The 13,652-nt window shown below is 42.3% G+C and overlaps 1 protein-coding gene across 2 annotated transcripts in view; it reads right to left on the minus strand.

Moving 5' to 3' along the window:
• LOC133479713 (glutamate receptor ionotropic, kainate 2) overlaps positions 1-13,652 on the minus strand; it is a 180,507-nt gene that overhangs the window by 42,012 nt on the left and 124,843 nt on the right. For both annotated transcript variants that reach the window (XM_061777034.1, XM_061777033.1), the window contains exons 12-13: positions 9,442-9,560; positions 2,285-2,502 (exon numbers count right to left, since the gene is read on the minus strand). In XM_061777034.1, the coding sequence (XP_061633018.1) occupies positions 2,285-2,502; positions 9,442-9,560 (337 nt within the window). The remainder of the gene's footprint in view (positions 1-2,284; positions 2,503-9,441; positions 9,561-13,652) is intronic.

Raw genomic sequence — 13,652 nt, forward strand, 5'->3', positions numbered from 1 at the left:
GATGGCAGGTGAGACGCTGAGCTGGAGAAGCTTGGATGAAAGGAGTTCAGGGATGATGGTGTTGAACGCTGAGCTGAAGTCCACGAACAGGATCCTCGCGTAGGTCCCTGCACTGTCGAGGTGTTCTAGGATGAAGTGCAGTCCCATGTTGACTGCATCATCCGCAGATCTGTTCGCTTGGTAGGCAAACTGCAGGGGGTCCAGCAGGGGACCTGTGACACTCTTGAGGTGGTCCAGCACAAGACGTTCAAAGGACTTCATGACCACAGATGTCAAAGCGACAGGCCTGTAGTCATTCAGACCCGAGATTGCAGGTTTCTTGGGGACTGGGATGATGGTGGAGCGTTTGAAGCAGGATGGAACTTCGCACATTTCCAGTGATCTGTTGAAGATCTGAGTGAAGACTGGCGCGAGCTGGTCCGCGCAGACTTTGAGGCAGGATGGAGACACGTGGTCCGGGCCTGCCGCTTTGTTAATCTTTTGTTGTTTGAAGATGCGTCTCACATCCTGTTCATGGATGGTTAACGCAGAAGTCAGAGGTGTGATTGTGGTCGCGGGTGGGGCCGGGTTGGTGTGTGGTGTGAAACTGTCCTTTTCAAATCTGCAGTAGAAGGTATTCAAGTCGTTGGCTAGTGTGCTATTGTTCTCAGCTTGGGGGGATCGTCGCTTGTAATTAGTCAGCGACTGGAATGCATGCCAGACTGATTTAGAGTCGTTTGCGCTAAACTGTTTTTCCAACTTTGCTGTATAGATCCTCTTTGCAATGTTAATTTCTTTGGTCAGCTGGTTTCTAGCTCGATTATACAGGGCCCTGTCCCCGCTCTGATATGCGTCCTCCTTAGCTTGGCGAAGCTGCTTAAGTTTAGCAGTGAACCACGGCTTATTGTTGTTGAATGTGCGAAATGATTTTGTTGGAACACAGACCTCTTCACAGAAACTGATATAGGATGTGACAGTGTCCGTATATTCATCCAGGCTGCCAGCTGAATTTTCAAAGACACTCCAGTCTGTGCAGTCTAAGCAGCTTTGAAGTTCCATCTTGGCTTCATTTGTCCACTTTTTGACTGTTTTCACTGTAGGCTTCGCACATTTAAGTTCTTGCCTGTACGTCGGTATTAAGTGAATTAAGCAGTGATCAGACGAGCCCAAGGCTGCACGAGGTATAGCACGGTATGCGTTTTTTACCGTGGTGTAGCAGTGGTCTAAAGTGTTATTTTCCCTGGTAGGACAGTCGATGTGCTGCTTGTATTTAGGGAGTTCGTGGTTGAGTTTAGCTTTGTTAAAGTCCCCGAGAATAATGAGGGGTGAGTCGGGGTGTTTTTTTTCAATTTCGTTGACTTGATCGGCGAGCGTTAGCAATGCGGCGTTCGTGTTAGCTTGAGGCGGAATATAGACGGCAGCGAGAATGAATGATGCGAACTCACGTGGCGAGTAGAATGGTTTACAATTTAAGAATAGCGACTCCAAATGCGGGCTGCAGTGTGTGCTGATCACCGTGACGTCCGTACACCATTTTTCGTTGATATAGAGGCATATCCCGCCGCCCTTTGTTTTCCCCGATGATTCCATGTCGCGGTCCGCTCGATGAATGTGGAAACCGGGAAGCATAATGCCGGCATCAGGTACAGCGTCGCAGAGCCAGGTCTCCGTGAAGCACATGGCCGCGGAACGTCCGAAGTCTTTACTTGTCTTTAACAGAAGATGAAGCTCGTCCATTTTGTTGGGTAGGGAGCGTACGTTCGCGAGGTGGATCGACGGGAACGCCAATCTGTGTCCTCTCTTGCGGAGTTTCACCTGAATGCCGGCTCGCTTCCCTCTGTGGCGCCGCTTCCGTCTCCATGCGCCGAAAACCGCGGACGCCGCTCCGGTGAGTAACTCTGGGAAAAAACTGAGCGTATATTCGAAAGTTGGTGACAGAAAGTCTGGAGTAGACTCCTTGATGGTTAGCAGGTCTCCCCTTGTGTAAGTGAGTCGTGTAAGGTCTCCAAAGACGGACGAAAAACACAAAAACAAAGACAATACTAGAGAGCGCGTTACCGAGGCGACCACACTGGTAGGCGCCATCTTTGACATCATATCATAAACATAAAAATACAACCCAACTGAGGCAGAGTCTTGATGTGGGGGACTTCACCATTATATTTCTGTTCAGTACATGCTTTTATTAAACCTCGACATTTTTTCCCCTCGAATGTAAGTAAGTGATATAAAATAGCCGGACACAAGTTGAGAAAATTTGGGGTCTGGAATATGTAGCTAAAGATGTAATATAGATGTAACTGACCTTGAAGAAAGTCATAGTCGCACCATCCTCTACCAATCCATATTCTATCTTGGTCTGCTTGGCCAGTTCATCAGCAGAGTCAACAGGGGACTCCATCCTCTCCACAGTGAGGAAGGCTGCAAGGTTTGCCGTGTAGGAGGAAATGATGATGAGAGTAAAAAACCACCAGATTCCTCCTACAATTCTGGTGGAGAGGGCTTTCGGCATGAGCTCAGATCCTAAGTGAGAGGAGCAAAGGGAGGTGGTGAGACCTGGTTGTGCAGTAGATGAGAGAGAGGGGCAGCATCCTGGAAAGGCGAGGCCCGGCCGGGCCTCTGCACCTTCTAACAGGCTCAAACTCCAACAAAAATACCCTCAAACACAATATTTTGTTGCAGCGGGCAAAGTCTCATCGAAATTCCCTTTTTGGTGAGACAGAGGTTGCTGAATGTTACCCAAAGTGTCTACTTAGGCAGTTAACCTAAATCTAGACTCTGACTAGGACTTCATAATATTTGTATAAAGCTTTTCTTCATAGTTTTCTATTTTAATTGATTGGCCACTAGACCGTTTATAACCTCCGTTATGAAGAATACATGCAGTGTGTGGCTAAACACACACGTGTGTGAGTGGGGGTGAAGTTGCTTATTTGCAAGGAAAAGAGTCTGAGTTAAACGAAATCTGTTTTATCCATGCAGCTTTAGCTGTTGAAAGCTGGGATGTTGGACATTCGTTCACAGCTGACAAAGACCCACAAAGGCAGGGTCCAAAACTGTGGGCTCCACTAATCTGCATTCAGGAAGAAAAAAAAACAACAACAACTGCAGCTGAAACCCACTGCTATAGATACAGCAGTGGCAAGGGAACCTTTTATTCAATCCGATTGAAATTTAAAGTTAAGTTTAATTAACTACACACACTTTTAGATCAATCAGACTAAAATGACAAGTTTAATTAGCCATAGCTTTATGGGCATCAAAAAACAGGCGGGCACAGGACGTTGTATGACTATTTGTAGTAATCACAAAAATCTCAGTGGAGTGATTGCTGTGGAAATTATTTCAATTAATGTATCTACAGGTAGACAACTAGTGTAATTTGAACAGCGCTACACTAAAAGTCCACGTGAGGACAAGAAGATTAAAGAACATTAGGAGGAACAAATTAAGGTCCATCTATAAGGCATCTGCTAGAAAGCAAATACACACTTTGGGCCTGATTTACTCAAGGTTTGTGTGTGCAAAAACTGGTAATTGGTCACTTAAACAAATGTGGAAGCTGATTTCCTTTCTGAAGGAAGGAGAAAAATGCCGATCCATGAGATGTGAGTCCAACCCAAGTTGAACTTGGTTGGGACTGACTGTCATGTACCCAAGGTAACGTCATGACCAAACAGCGCTTCCCACAATTTTCTGGGGGCGGGGCAAGCCACCGGGCAGGGGAGCCTCTCTACATTGTGATCCATCATCTGGTCCTTGCATCTGCCTTCTGGGCAGAAGCCACATCTTCTCAACCAGCCAAATCATATTGGCTTGAAATACATACAGGATGTAGTGGATATACAAGTCTACAAACCCCTGTTCAAATGCCAGTTTTTTCATATAAAAAATGAGACCATGATAAATATTGTTTTTCTTTTAATTCCACCATAAATTTGACCTTTCCAGCTCAACGTTTTAAAATGAATTTATTTTAGTGAGGTAAAAACAAAAAAATGAGATAATTTGAATACCCAAGTGTGCAAACCCTCGCAACTGGGAATGTGACTGTGTTCAGAATTAACTGATCAATTTAATGGGAGTGAACACACACCTGCCACCATTTCAAATGCCTCTTATTAACCCCAAATAGAGTTCAGCAGGTTAAGGAGGCTTTTCCCGACATTTGTTTGCATTCTAGCAGAAGGCTGAAGGTTTTTTGCTCTTACTGACTGGTATTTGAAACTATTCAGAATTCGCTCCACCTTGACCTTATAAGGCCCCCGGTTCCAGTTGAAAAAAGCAGCCCCAAAGAACTTTGCTGCCACCACCATGCTTCACTGTGGGTATAATGTTCTATCAGTGATGAGCAGTGTTGTCTTTGCACCAAACATAACTTTTGGAATTATGACCAAAAAGTTCAACTTTGTTTTTATTGGACAATGACATTTTTGGGGGACATTACAAGTGTTGTTTTATTTATTTATTTAATTATTAATATAAGATAATATCTTCTTCTTCTTTTGTGGCTTGTCCCCTTAGGGGTCACCACAGCGCGTCATCCGTTTCCATGTAAGCCTATCTCCAGCATCCTCCTCTCGAACACCAACTGCCCTCATGTCTTCCCTCACGACATCCATCAACCTTCTCTTGGGTCTTCCTCTCGCTCTCTTGCCTGGCAGCTCCATCCTCATCACCGTTCTACCAATATACTCCCTCTCTCTCCTCTGGACGTGTCCAAACCATCCATGTCTGCTCTCTCTAACTTTGTCCCCAAAACATCGAACCTTGGCTGAGCTCATTTCTAATTTGATCCAACCTGGTCACTCCGAGAGCGAACCTCAACATCTTCATTTCCGCCACCTCCAGCTCTGCTTCCTGTTGTCTCTTCAGTGCCACTGTCTCTAATCCGTACATCATGGCTGGCCTCACCACTGCTTGATAAACTTTTCCCTTCATCCTAGCAGAGACTCTTCTGTCACATAACACACCTGACACCTTCCTCCACCCGTTCCAACCTGAATGGACCCGTTTCTTCACTTCCTGACCACACTCAGCATTGCTCTGGACGGTTGACCCCAAGTATTTGAAGTCCTCCACCCTTGCTATCTCTTCTCCCTGGAGCCTCACTCTCCCCCCTCAACCCTTTTCATTCATGCACATATATTCTGTTTTACTTCAGATAATCTTCATTCCTCTGCTTTCCAGTGCATGCTTCCATCTTTCTAACTGTTCCTCCACCTGCTCCCTGCTTTCACTGCAGATCACAATGTCATCTGGAAACATCATGGTCCATGGGGATTCCAGTCTAACCTAATCTGTCAGCCTATCCATCACCACTGCAAACACAAAGGGGCTCAGGGCTGATCCCTGATGCAGTCCCCCCTCCACCTTAAATTCGTCTTTCACACCTACAGCACACCTCACCGCTGTTCTGCTGCCCTCATACATGTCCTGTACTATTCTAACATACTTCTCTGCCACTTCAGACTTTCGCATTTCTTCTTCTTCGACTTCGACCCACAGTAGCTGAATTTCCAACGGCGGCCTGCAGGTTGACGTTGCCGGTGGCGGACGTTGTTAACCCGGGCCACTACCGATCCGGTATGGAATTCTTTGGATGAACGCTCATATTTGTTTGGCCAAGTTTTAAGCCGGATGCCCTTCCTGACGCAACCCTCTGCATTTATCCGGGCTTGGGACCGGCCTTCAGTTTGCACTGGCTTGTGCCTCCCATAGGGCTGCATTATTAATTAATATAAGATAATATAATATATATAATAACTCATTCACTGCCAGGCCTCCATGTCAACATATTATATTTGAATTCAACAGCCGTCAATGGCAGTAAATGTTACTAACTTGTCCTGTTCAGCTGCATGGTCATGCAGAATGATGGACTTGTTTGCTTTTTGTGATGGAACAATTTTGCTGTGCAAGAGGGGAGTTTGAAATTCTCCCTCTGCTTATTTTTTTAAAATTATTATTCTGATGTTTATAGAAAATGCAGCCAGACAGAAAAGGGTTTTAGGGAACAGAGGGACAGAACGGACAAGGGGAACCATCCGACCCCATAGCCCAGACGTATGAAGGACATGGGAGACTGTTGTCACAAAAATGTATTAACCAGCCAGTACTTGCCAAAAATTCCTACAGCTCCATCGGTTTTTGTTGTCGGACTCTTGGCAGCCCTGCTGACCAGTTTTCTTCTCGTCTTTTCATCAATTACTTTCTCCACTTGTCGATGACAGTCTTCACTGTGTTTCATGCTATATTTACTCTAATTCCTTGGAATTTTTTTTTACCCTTCTCCTGACTGATACCTTTGAATAATGAGATCCCTCTGATGCTGTGGAAGCTCTATGCGGACCATGGCTTGCGCTGCAAATGTGAGTACAAAACTGCCAGAAAAAGCCTACTAGATCATTGGAACTTTATTTGGGAATAATCGGAGGCACTTTAAATGATGGCAGGTGTGTGCTGACTCCCATTTAATCTGAGTTTGAAATTCTTAATTCTGAACACAGCCACATCCCCTGTAATAAGAGGGCATTTAAAACTAATTTGACATGGGGAAATGTTAAATGCCTCTTTAGTAAATGTCCACAGAATCTTTTGGATCTGTTTGTTTGAGAATGTTGTTGTTGTTATAAAGGTGACCTACCTAACTATGAAAGAAAACGTGTTTCAAGGTCGTTCAAGTGTTGATACCTTTCTTCCGAGTCAGTTTGTATGGTAACCCAAAATGTCTTAATCTTTAAGGAAATTAGACTATTTTAAACTACTCAAAACATTTTACACTCACATTGGATATTTTCAAGAAAATAGTTGCATCAAATATTCACATTGATTCCTTCTTTTGAATAATCCACACCTGATCACTGTGGTCCCAGTTCATGATGTTAATTATGCTCTGTAATTCATCATTTAAAGCAATACATTGTTTTTGTAACTACTGTATATATAGCTGCAGCTTTTGCCATACCTTTTCCTTGTTGGATGAACCATAAAAACCTTCCGTTCAACTTTAATGAAATGAAAAGTGGACATCTAAAATCTTCACATGAATCTATTTGGCTGGATAATTTGACCGGTAAAATCTCAAATGTCATGAATGCTGTCAAGACAATCTTGAGGCGACCTCGAACACCCTGGAGGAGCACTATGACGGTAAAGACCTCGAAATCAAAATGTAGGAAAGCAGAAGGTAAGTGGAGAAAAACTAAACTCCAAATTGACAATGACCTCTACAGACAAAGTCTTTGTAATTTTAACCAAGAGTTAGTCGGGGCTAGACAGCAACACTTGTCTGACATCATCAGTAAGCTGTTTGCTGTGGTTGACAAGCTCACAATACCCCCACCGACCCCTGAATCAGATAGCTCCAGAACTCCTAACAGCTGATAAATGTAATGAATTTGCTCGTTATTTTAGTGAAAAAATACAATCAATCACGTTAAATATCAGCACAAATCAGAAAAATGATAAAATGATACTAATCTGAAGCCACCCAGGAAAAACTCTATTACCATGTCAGAATTTGATACAGTTGACCAAAAAAACTGTCGAGTAAACGATTCAGCAGCTGAAACCGTCAACGAGCTGTCTTGACTCAATACCACCTGATTTTTTTCAAAGCTATTGCGAAGTCTGTGCTAGCTGATTTGCAGTAAATAATCAATTGCTCAGTTCAGTCAGCCGAGTTTCCTAAAGCTCTTAAAGTAGCTGCCATTAAGCCCCTTCTAAAAAATAGAACACTGGACGCTTCCATGTTAGCAAGCTATAGACCCATCTCAAATCTCCCTTTCATAGCCAAGATTGTTGAGAAAGTTATTTTGAATCAACTCAGCAATTTCTTGAACTTAAATGGACTTTTTGACAAATTTCAGTCATGTTTCTGAACTCATCACAGAACAGAATCTGCTCTTATCAAAGTGCTAAATGATATAAGGTTGAATACTGACTCGGGAAAGTTGTCAATTCTGGTCTTGTTGGACCTCAGTGCGGCTTTAGATCATAATATACTGCTGAATAGGTTGGAAACGTGGGTAGGACTAAATGCAACAGTCCTTAAATGGTTCAGGTCCTACCTGGAGGAAAGGAGTTATTTTGTAACCATTGGAAGTGTTCAATCTCATCGAATGGCAATGACCTATGGGGTCCCTCAAGGGTCAGTTCTAGGGCTCTGAGATTGACAGACTCAGGTCAAATAGTGGAACACAGAGTCCAAAGCAAACATGTTGTAGCATCATTTAGCTATTACGCTGCACAGAAATGGAATAAGTTGCCAACACAAGTGATATCAGCCCCAAGTGTGAATGTTTTTAAGTCCGGGTTCAAAACTTTTTTTCCTCATGCTTTTTAGAGCATTTCCACTTTTAAATGATATTTCTTGCACTGTATGGTGTTTTAATTGTACCTTTACCTTTTCTCTATTTGTCTTAAATGTTGATAAGCTTTTTCTTTGTTTTTAAATGCTTTTCAGCACATTGTGTTACCTTGTATATGAAATGCACTACATAAATAAATTAGCTTTGCTTTGCTTTCGAAAGAAAACATATTTTGCAATTTGGGTAAACTCACACCTCAGAGCAGCTAGATATGTGTGTTCTTCAGTCCTATGAAAAAAATGCAAGGCAGGCACAGAGACCAGGCTAACTTATACTTACGTATATCTAGCTGTTTCAAACATACTGAAGTGTCTGTGGCTTAGAAATATTTCCTCATTTGAAAATCCATCCATCCCTGTCCTATACAGCTAATCTTCTAGGGTCGTGAGTGTGCTGGAGCCTATCACAGCTGACTCTGGGGCAAGAAGCGGGATCCACCCCTGGTATGTTCTCCAGTCAGTCACAGGGCATCTATTGAGAAACAACCATTCACAACTACGGGCAATTTAGAGTTGTCATCGAACATGAGACATGTGCTCTCGGCTGTGGAAGATCGGTGTACCCGGAGAAAACCAACGCAGAGATTTTACAGTGGGAATTAGATTCATCCCTTGAATGTGAGGCAAACATGCCAACCACTACTCACTCTACTGACATATGAATTTGTAACATGCATCTTCCGTGATCTGGGGTGATATCATTCTACATTTAAATTTTAACATTGGGGTACTCCACATTTGAAAGATGTCAATTAGTTGAGAAGATGTGGCACAAACTATTAGGACGTCAGACAAGCAGGGTGAGTGATTGCAATTAAGGACATTCATTATGGGTGAACTTACCTGTTCAAATGATTTCAATGAATTAAGGACACGGAGACACAAACCATGCAGGAAGATTATCTACCTTAAAAAAATTCCCTTCACTAAAATCCCAAAGCTCAGTCTGACCTATTAGACATTACCAATGGAGTCGCTAAATGCGTGCACAGAGGCCCCCATGCATGGTCATGGGCCTCGGACAAGTGCAAGAATGACCCCCAGCAAAAAGTGGGACGTGCTAGAAAAAAGTGGCAGGCAGAGGCGTCTACCTTGCTGCATGAGAGCTCCAACTCCGAACCAGAAACTATTTAGCAGGGTGAAATTGTTTTCCACTACATCCGAGTCAGGGTTGCAAGGGTGGGGATTATACCACTCGTCGGGACTAAACCTGTGACAATCGACAAAGAACACACATGTTTACTGTAGTTGCATAAAGAACAGTTTGAGAAAGGGCAGATACTTTTTAAGGCCATTATACCTATGGAAGATGGGAGGAAAAAAAACATCCGTCACTTTCAATAACAGTTCTCTGCATCTGTGAGTCATTTTCATATAATTTGATGAATAATTTGTATTTTCCGGACTATAACTCGCTCCGGAGTAAAAGTCGCACCAGCCAAAAAATGCATAATAAAGAAGGGAAAAAAACCATATATAAGTTGCATTTTTGGGGGGAAATTTATTTGATAAAATCCAACGCCAAGAACAGACATTTATTCTTGAAAGGCAATTTAAAATAAAAAAAAAGAATAGAGAACAACAGGCTGAATAGGTGTACGGTATGCTAACGTAACACATTCAGCTAACGTTACATGACGCATAAACAACGAACTGCGAACGTGCCTGGTATGTTAACGTAACATATTAACAGTTATTCAGATAGCTATAGCATAAAGAACATGCTAACAAGTTTACCAAACCATCAGTGTCACTCCAAATCACTAAATCCAATGAAATCTTCATCCTCGGTCTCACTTCTAAACAACTCCGGCAACTCCGGACGGAGGTAGACGATGCGCCACTTCCTCTCTTATGTCACTTTCGTCAGGCGCATTGTCAGTTGCAGGTACAGATACACAGTGTGAAAATCACATGTGAAATTATATAATAATGTGTTAATAATTTCACATATAATTCGCTCCGGAATATAAGTCGCTCCCCCGGCCAAACTTTGAAAAAAACTGCGACTTATAGTCCAAACAAATACGCTAATAACGGTAAAAAATAATCATCAATTCAGCAATTTTTTCTGCCACCTTGGTTTTTCATGCTGAAACAACCACATTTCAAGTACTATTTTCAAAAAGTTTTTGACGATTTCAAATTTTCGGCATTCATAGTAGAGGCAGTCCTTATTGACAGAGCAAATGGTGGTTGTCCATTGAAATACACTGCTTTTTAAACAGCACAGGCAAAAGTGCATAACGGTAAAGACTAACAGCCGTGTAAAAAATCAGGTGAGTTGCACAATTTCCATGTGTTGCCCTTCAAACTCTGTGGATACAAGTGCATAAATGATCCTAACTCCTCATTAAACCCATTCCACGCTTGTCTTTATCCCTCTGGTGTACTACGACAACATAATGAGGCTCTCTCCGCTGCCATTGACGGTAAAGACAGCTCGAGTGACACAGAAGGACCGTTTGTGAAAGAACCAGAAGAAGGAACTTTGAAGACACTAAGATGCATTTGTGTGAGTTTTCATGGAAAAAGGCATATTAAGCAATAGGAGTAAAATCTTCAGAAAACTTCATTTTGGACACCTAACGTTGAAGACGCGTTGCTATTAAAAGTTTGAAAACGTAATTTTGAATTTTTCCCCCCCTTAGAAACAATTAGAACCTTTTGATGGATAACAACTGCCAACAAGTCAAATACTCGTATATCGGTAAAATCATTTCTTTTGAAAAGGAAATTCACCGTTATTGATCAATTTATATGAAAATGACCCATATAGTTTGAGTATATAATTTGACTTGAATTGGAATTGTGATTCGAGACTCTCAGATTGCGCGGCTATATTTGGATGTGTAAATGAAATGCATTTTTACAACAATTGCTGTGACATTTTCAATAGGATTGTGTGAGTGAATAACTTTCATAAAACTGCATCGACAAACCTCTTGCTGTCTAAATCCTTATGCATCCAACGCACTACATGGTTAGTCGGCTTGAATTGACTCCTCATATGGGCAAGCGCACATGAAAGTCAAGTTCTCTCAGTAATTTAATCAATTGGTTGAGAAAATAAAGGAATTTTCATACCGGAGAATTGTTTTATATTCTGTTCACTCCCATTATGCCAACTTTGGCCTCTGTGATTTCACCACTCGACACGGTCCTCAAGCAGATATGGTACATTTCTCCTTTATTCACGTTAAAGAAAAGTTACAATGCATCAGCACGTGTTTATTTGTCTACAATGAAATATACCGACCAGGTTCGATTTGTTCTGGGGAACGAAAGTTCAAGCTACACTCCAGCAGCTTAACAGGCTATTGGATATCGGATATTTGGCTAATCAAATATTAATGCATGGTGTAAAGCCGACGCTTATCTCACTCTGGGCCTTTTACTATAGTTTTAATTCAAATTGCACATCATTAAAAATGTAGGTCTAGATCGATGAAATTACATCACCCTAAGTTCAACTCATCAACAAGTGCTAATGAGGTTCGCTGTGTTTGTACTTTTCACCACACAATACTTGAGAACATTGACAAGTGGAGAGCTGTGTTCTTTGAATGTCCCAGTAATTGAATTTTTTTTCCGCTTGAAAGAAATCGGCTGCCTCGATTCGTCCGAGATTTGCTCCCTTGTCAATTTGCAGTGCCACATTGATAGGAACAGAACTGCGCCCTTACTGTACCCCGTCGCAAGTGGGTTTTGTCCTCATCCTATTGTGAGCAAACGATTTCCGTGTGCCCTGTCAATGGATGAGCAAAGTTGTCATCTCCACCCTGCATTGGTTAGACTGCAAATGAACTCTTTTGCGCTTGCTATTCTAAGTTTGGTCAAGAAATGGTAAACCAAAGCCATTTATAGGAGAAAAAAAACAACAAGACCCTTCTTTCATTGTGCCACTGTTGATCTCTTCTTCTGTCATTTCAATTAAGTGTCCTTGTATTATCTTAGGCCATCTGTTCTGCAGTGAGAGATCTTTTGTGCAAGGTCAGATAAGCATGGATGAAAAAAATGTCCACGTTTTATCCTTTCATGGGGGGGGGGGCAGGGTCATCCCACAGAAATGTCAAGGTGGATGAATCATCATTGTCGAAATGCTCGTATTGCTCTCTCACAAGACAATAGTCTTTGTGAGATTGAACACACGCAGGATTTCTGCTGTGTGCATTTGTGGGCACGATTAGTTTCGTCTTTTCGTGAGTTCACAATGCTTGTAGTGAAAATAACACATTTGTTTCCGCATATGTTTGTATACTTTGTCGAGTCATTCTTCTGATTTGATATATGTGAAGTATTTAATACATAAATTGAGGCAGTAATGATATATAAAAGATTTATACTGTGGGACAGGTGAAAGTTCGTTACAGCCTTTTGGAACAAAGTACAGTATATTGGGTTACTCCCACTGACTGCATAGTAGACACGAGAAGAACATCAAACAAATTGTTGGGTGTTGATTGTGTGGACGAAATACAAAATCCAGCCGTTAGGGTCGTGGCTGATCTGGAGTTAATCCCAGCTAACTTCAATCATGTCAATGGCAGGGCAAACACAGACATAATACCATTTACACTCACAAAACACACGGGCAATTTCATTGACTTCATTTCACCAGGTTCAAAGTTCAACTGAACTCGTTGTGTTTTCTTTCTTAATACGTCAAATGTGTTTTTAGGTATGGTACTGGGTTGTTGAGATATAGCTTCAAATTCTTTTTCACCATCTGAGTTGGCCTGATTTTTGGACATTTTTATTTCTTTATTTTTTTTATCCGGGGCTAAAATCCAGACCCGTGACGACAGCAGGCTGGGGGCTATACTTTCTAACATGAGGCCCTCCCTCACTATATAAACACCAAAGCCCCGTATTCAGTGGAATTGCAACTCCCTTATTCATTTAACCGGAACCCATAATTACTCCAAAGAAGACATATTTCCTGTCGTGTAATGTTTCGTGATATTTGGGCTCCAGTGTCTCTGCCATCTGGCCTCACGCGCATCCGGCGAACCGGATGGGATCCGCCACAGCCCGTTGCCAGGCCGACAGTTGTTGGAGCAGCGCTTCTCAACTCGGGTCACCCTGGGATCCCCATTTTCCGACTGTTGCAAACTCACAACACAGTTTTATAGAACATTTAAGGACATTAAAGCATTTCAAAATAGCCTCTGAAAACATGTACAGTCCTGTATGTTTTATTTTGAAATCCTGTTTCAAATGAGGCACGATGCCTCACAGTTGTGAGGACCGGGGTTCGATCCCCGGCCCGGCCTGTGTGGAGTTTGCATGTTCTCCCCGT

Source organism: Phyllopteryx taeniolatus, chromosome 6 (assembly GCF_024500385.1).
Source record: "Phyllopteryx taeniolatus isolate TA_2022b chromosome 6, UOR_Ptae_1.2, whole genome shotgun sequence".
Classification (NCBI taxonomy): Eukaryota; Metazoa; Chordata; class Actinopteri; order Syngnathiformes; family Syngnathidae; genus Phyllopteryx; species Phyllopteryx taeniolatus.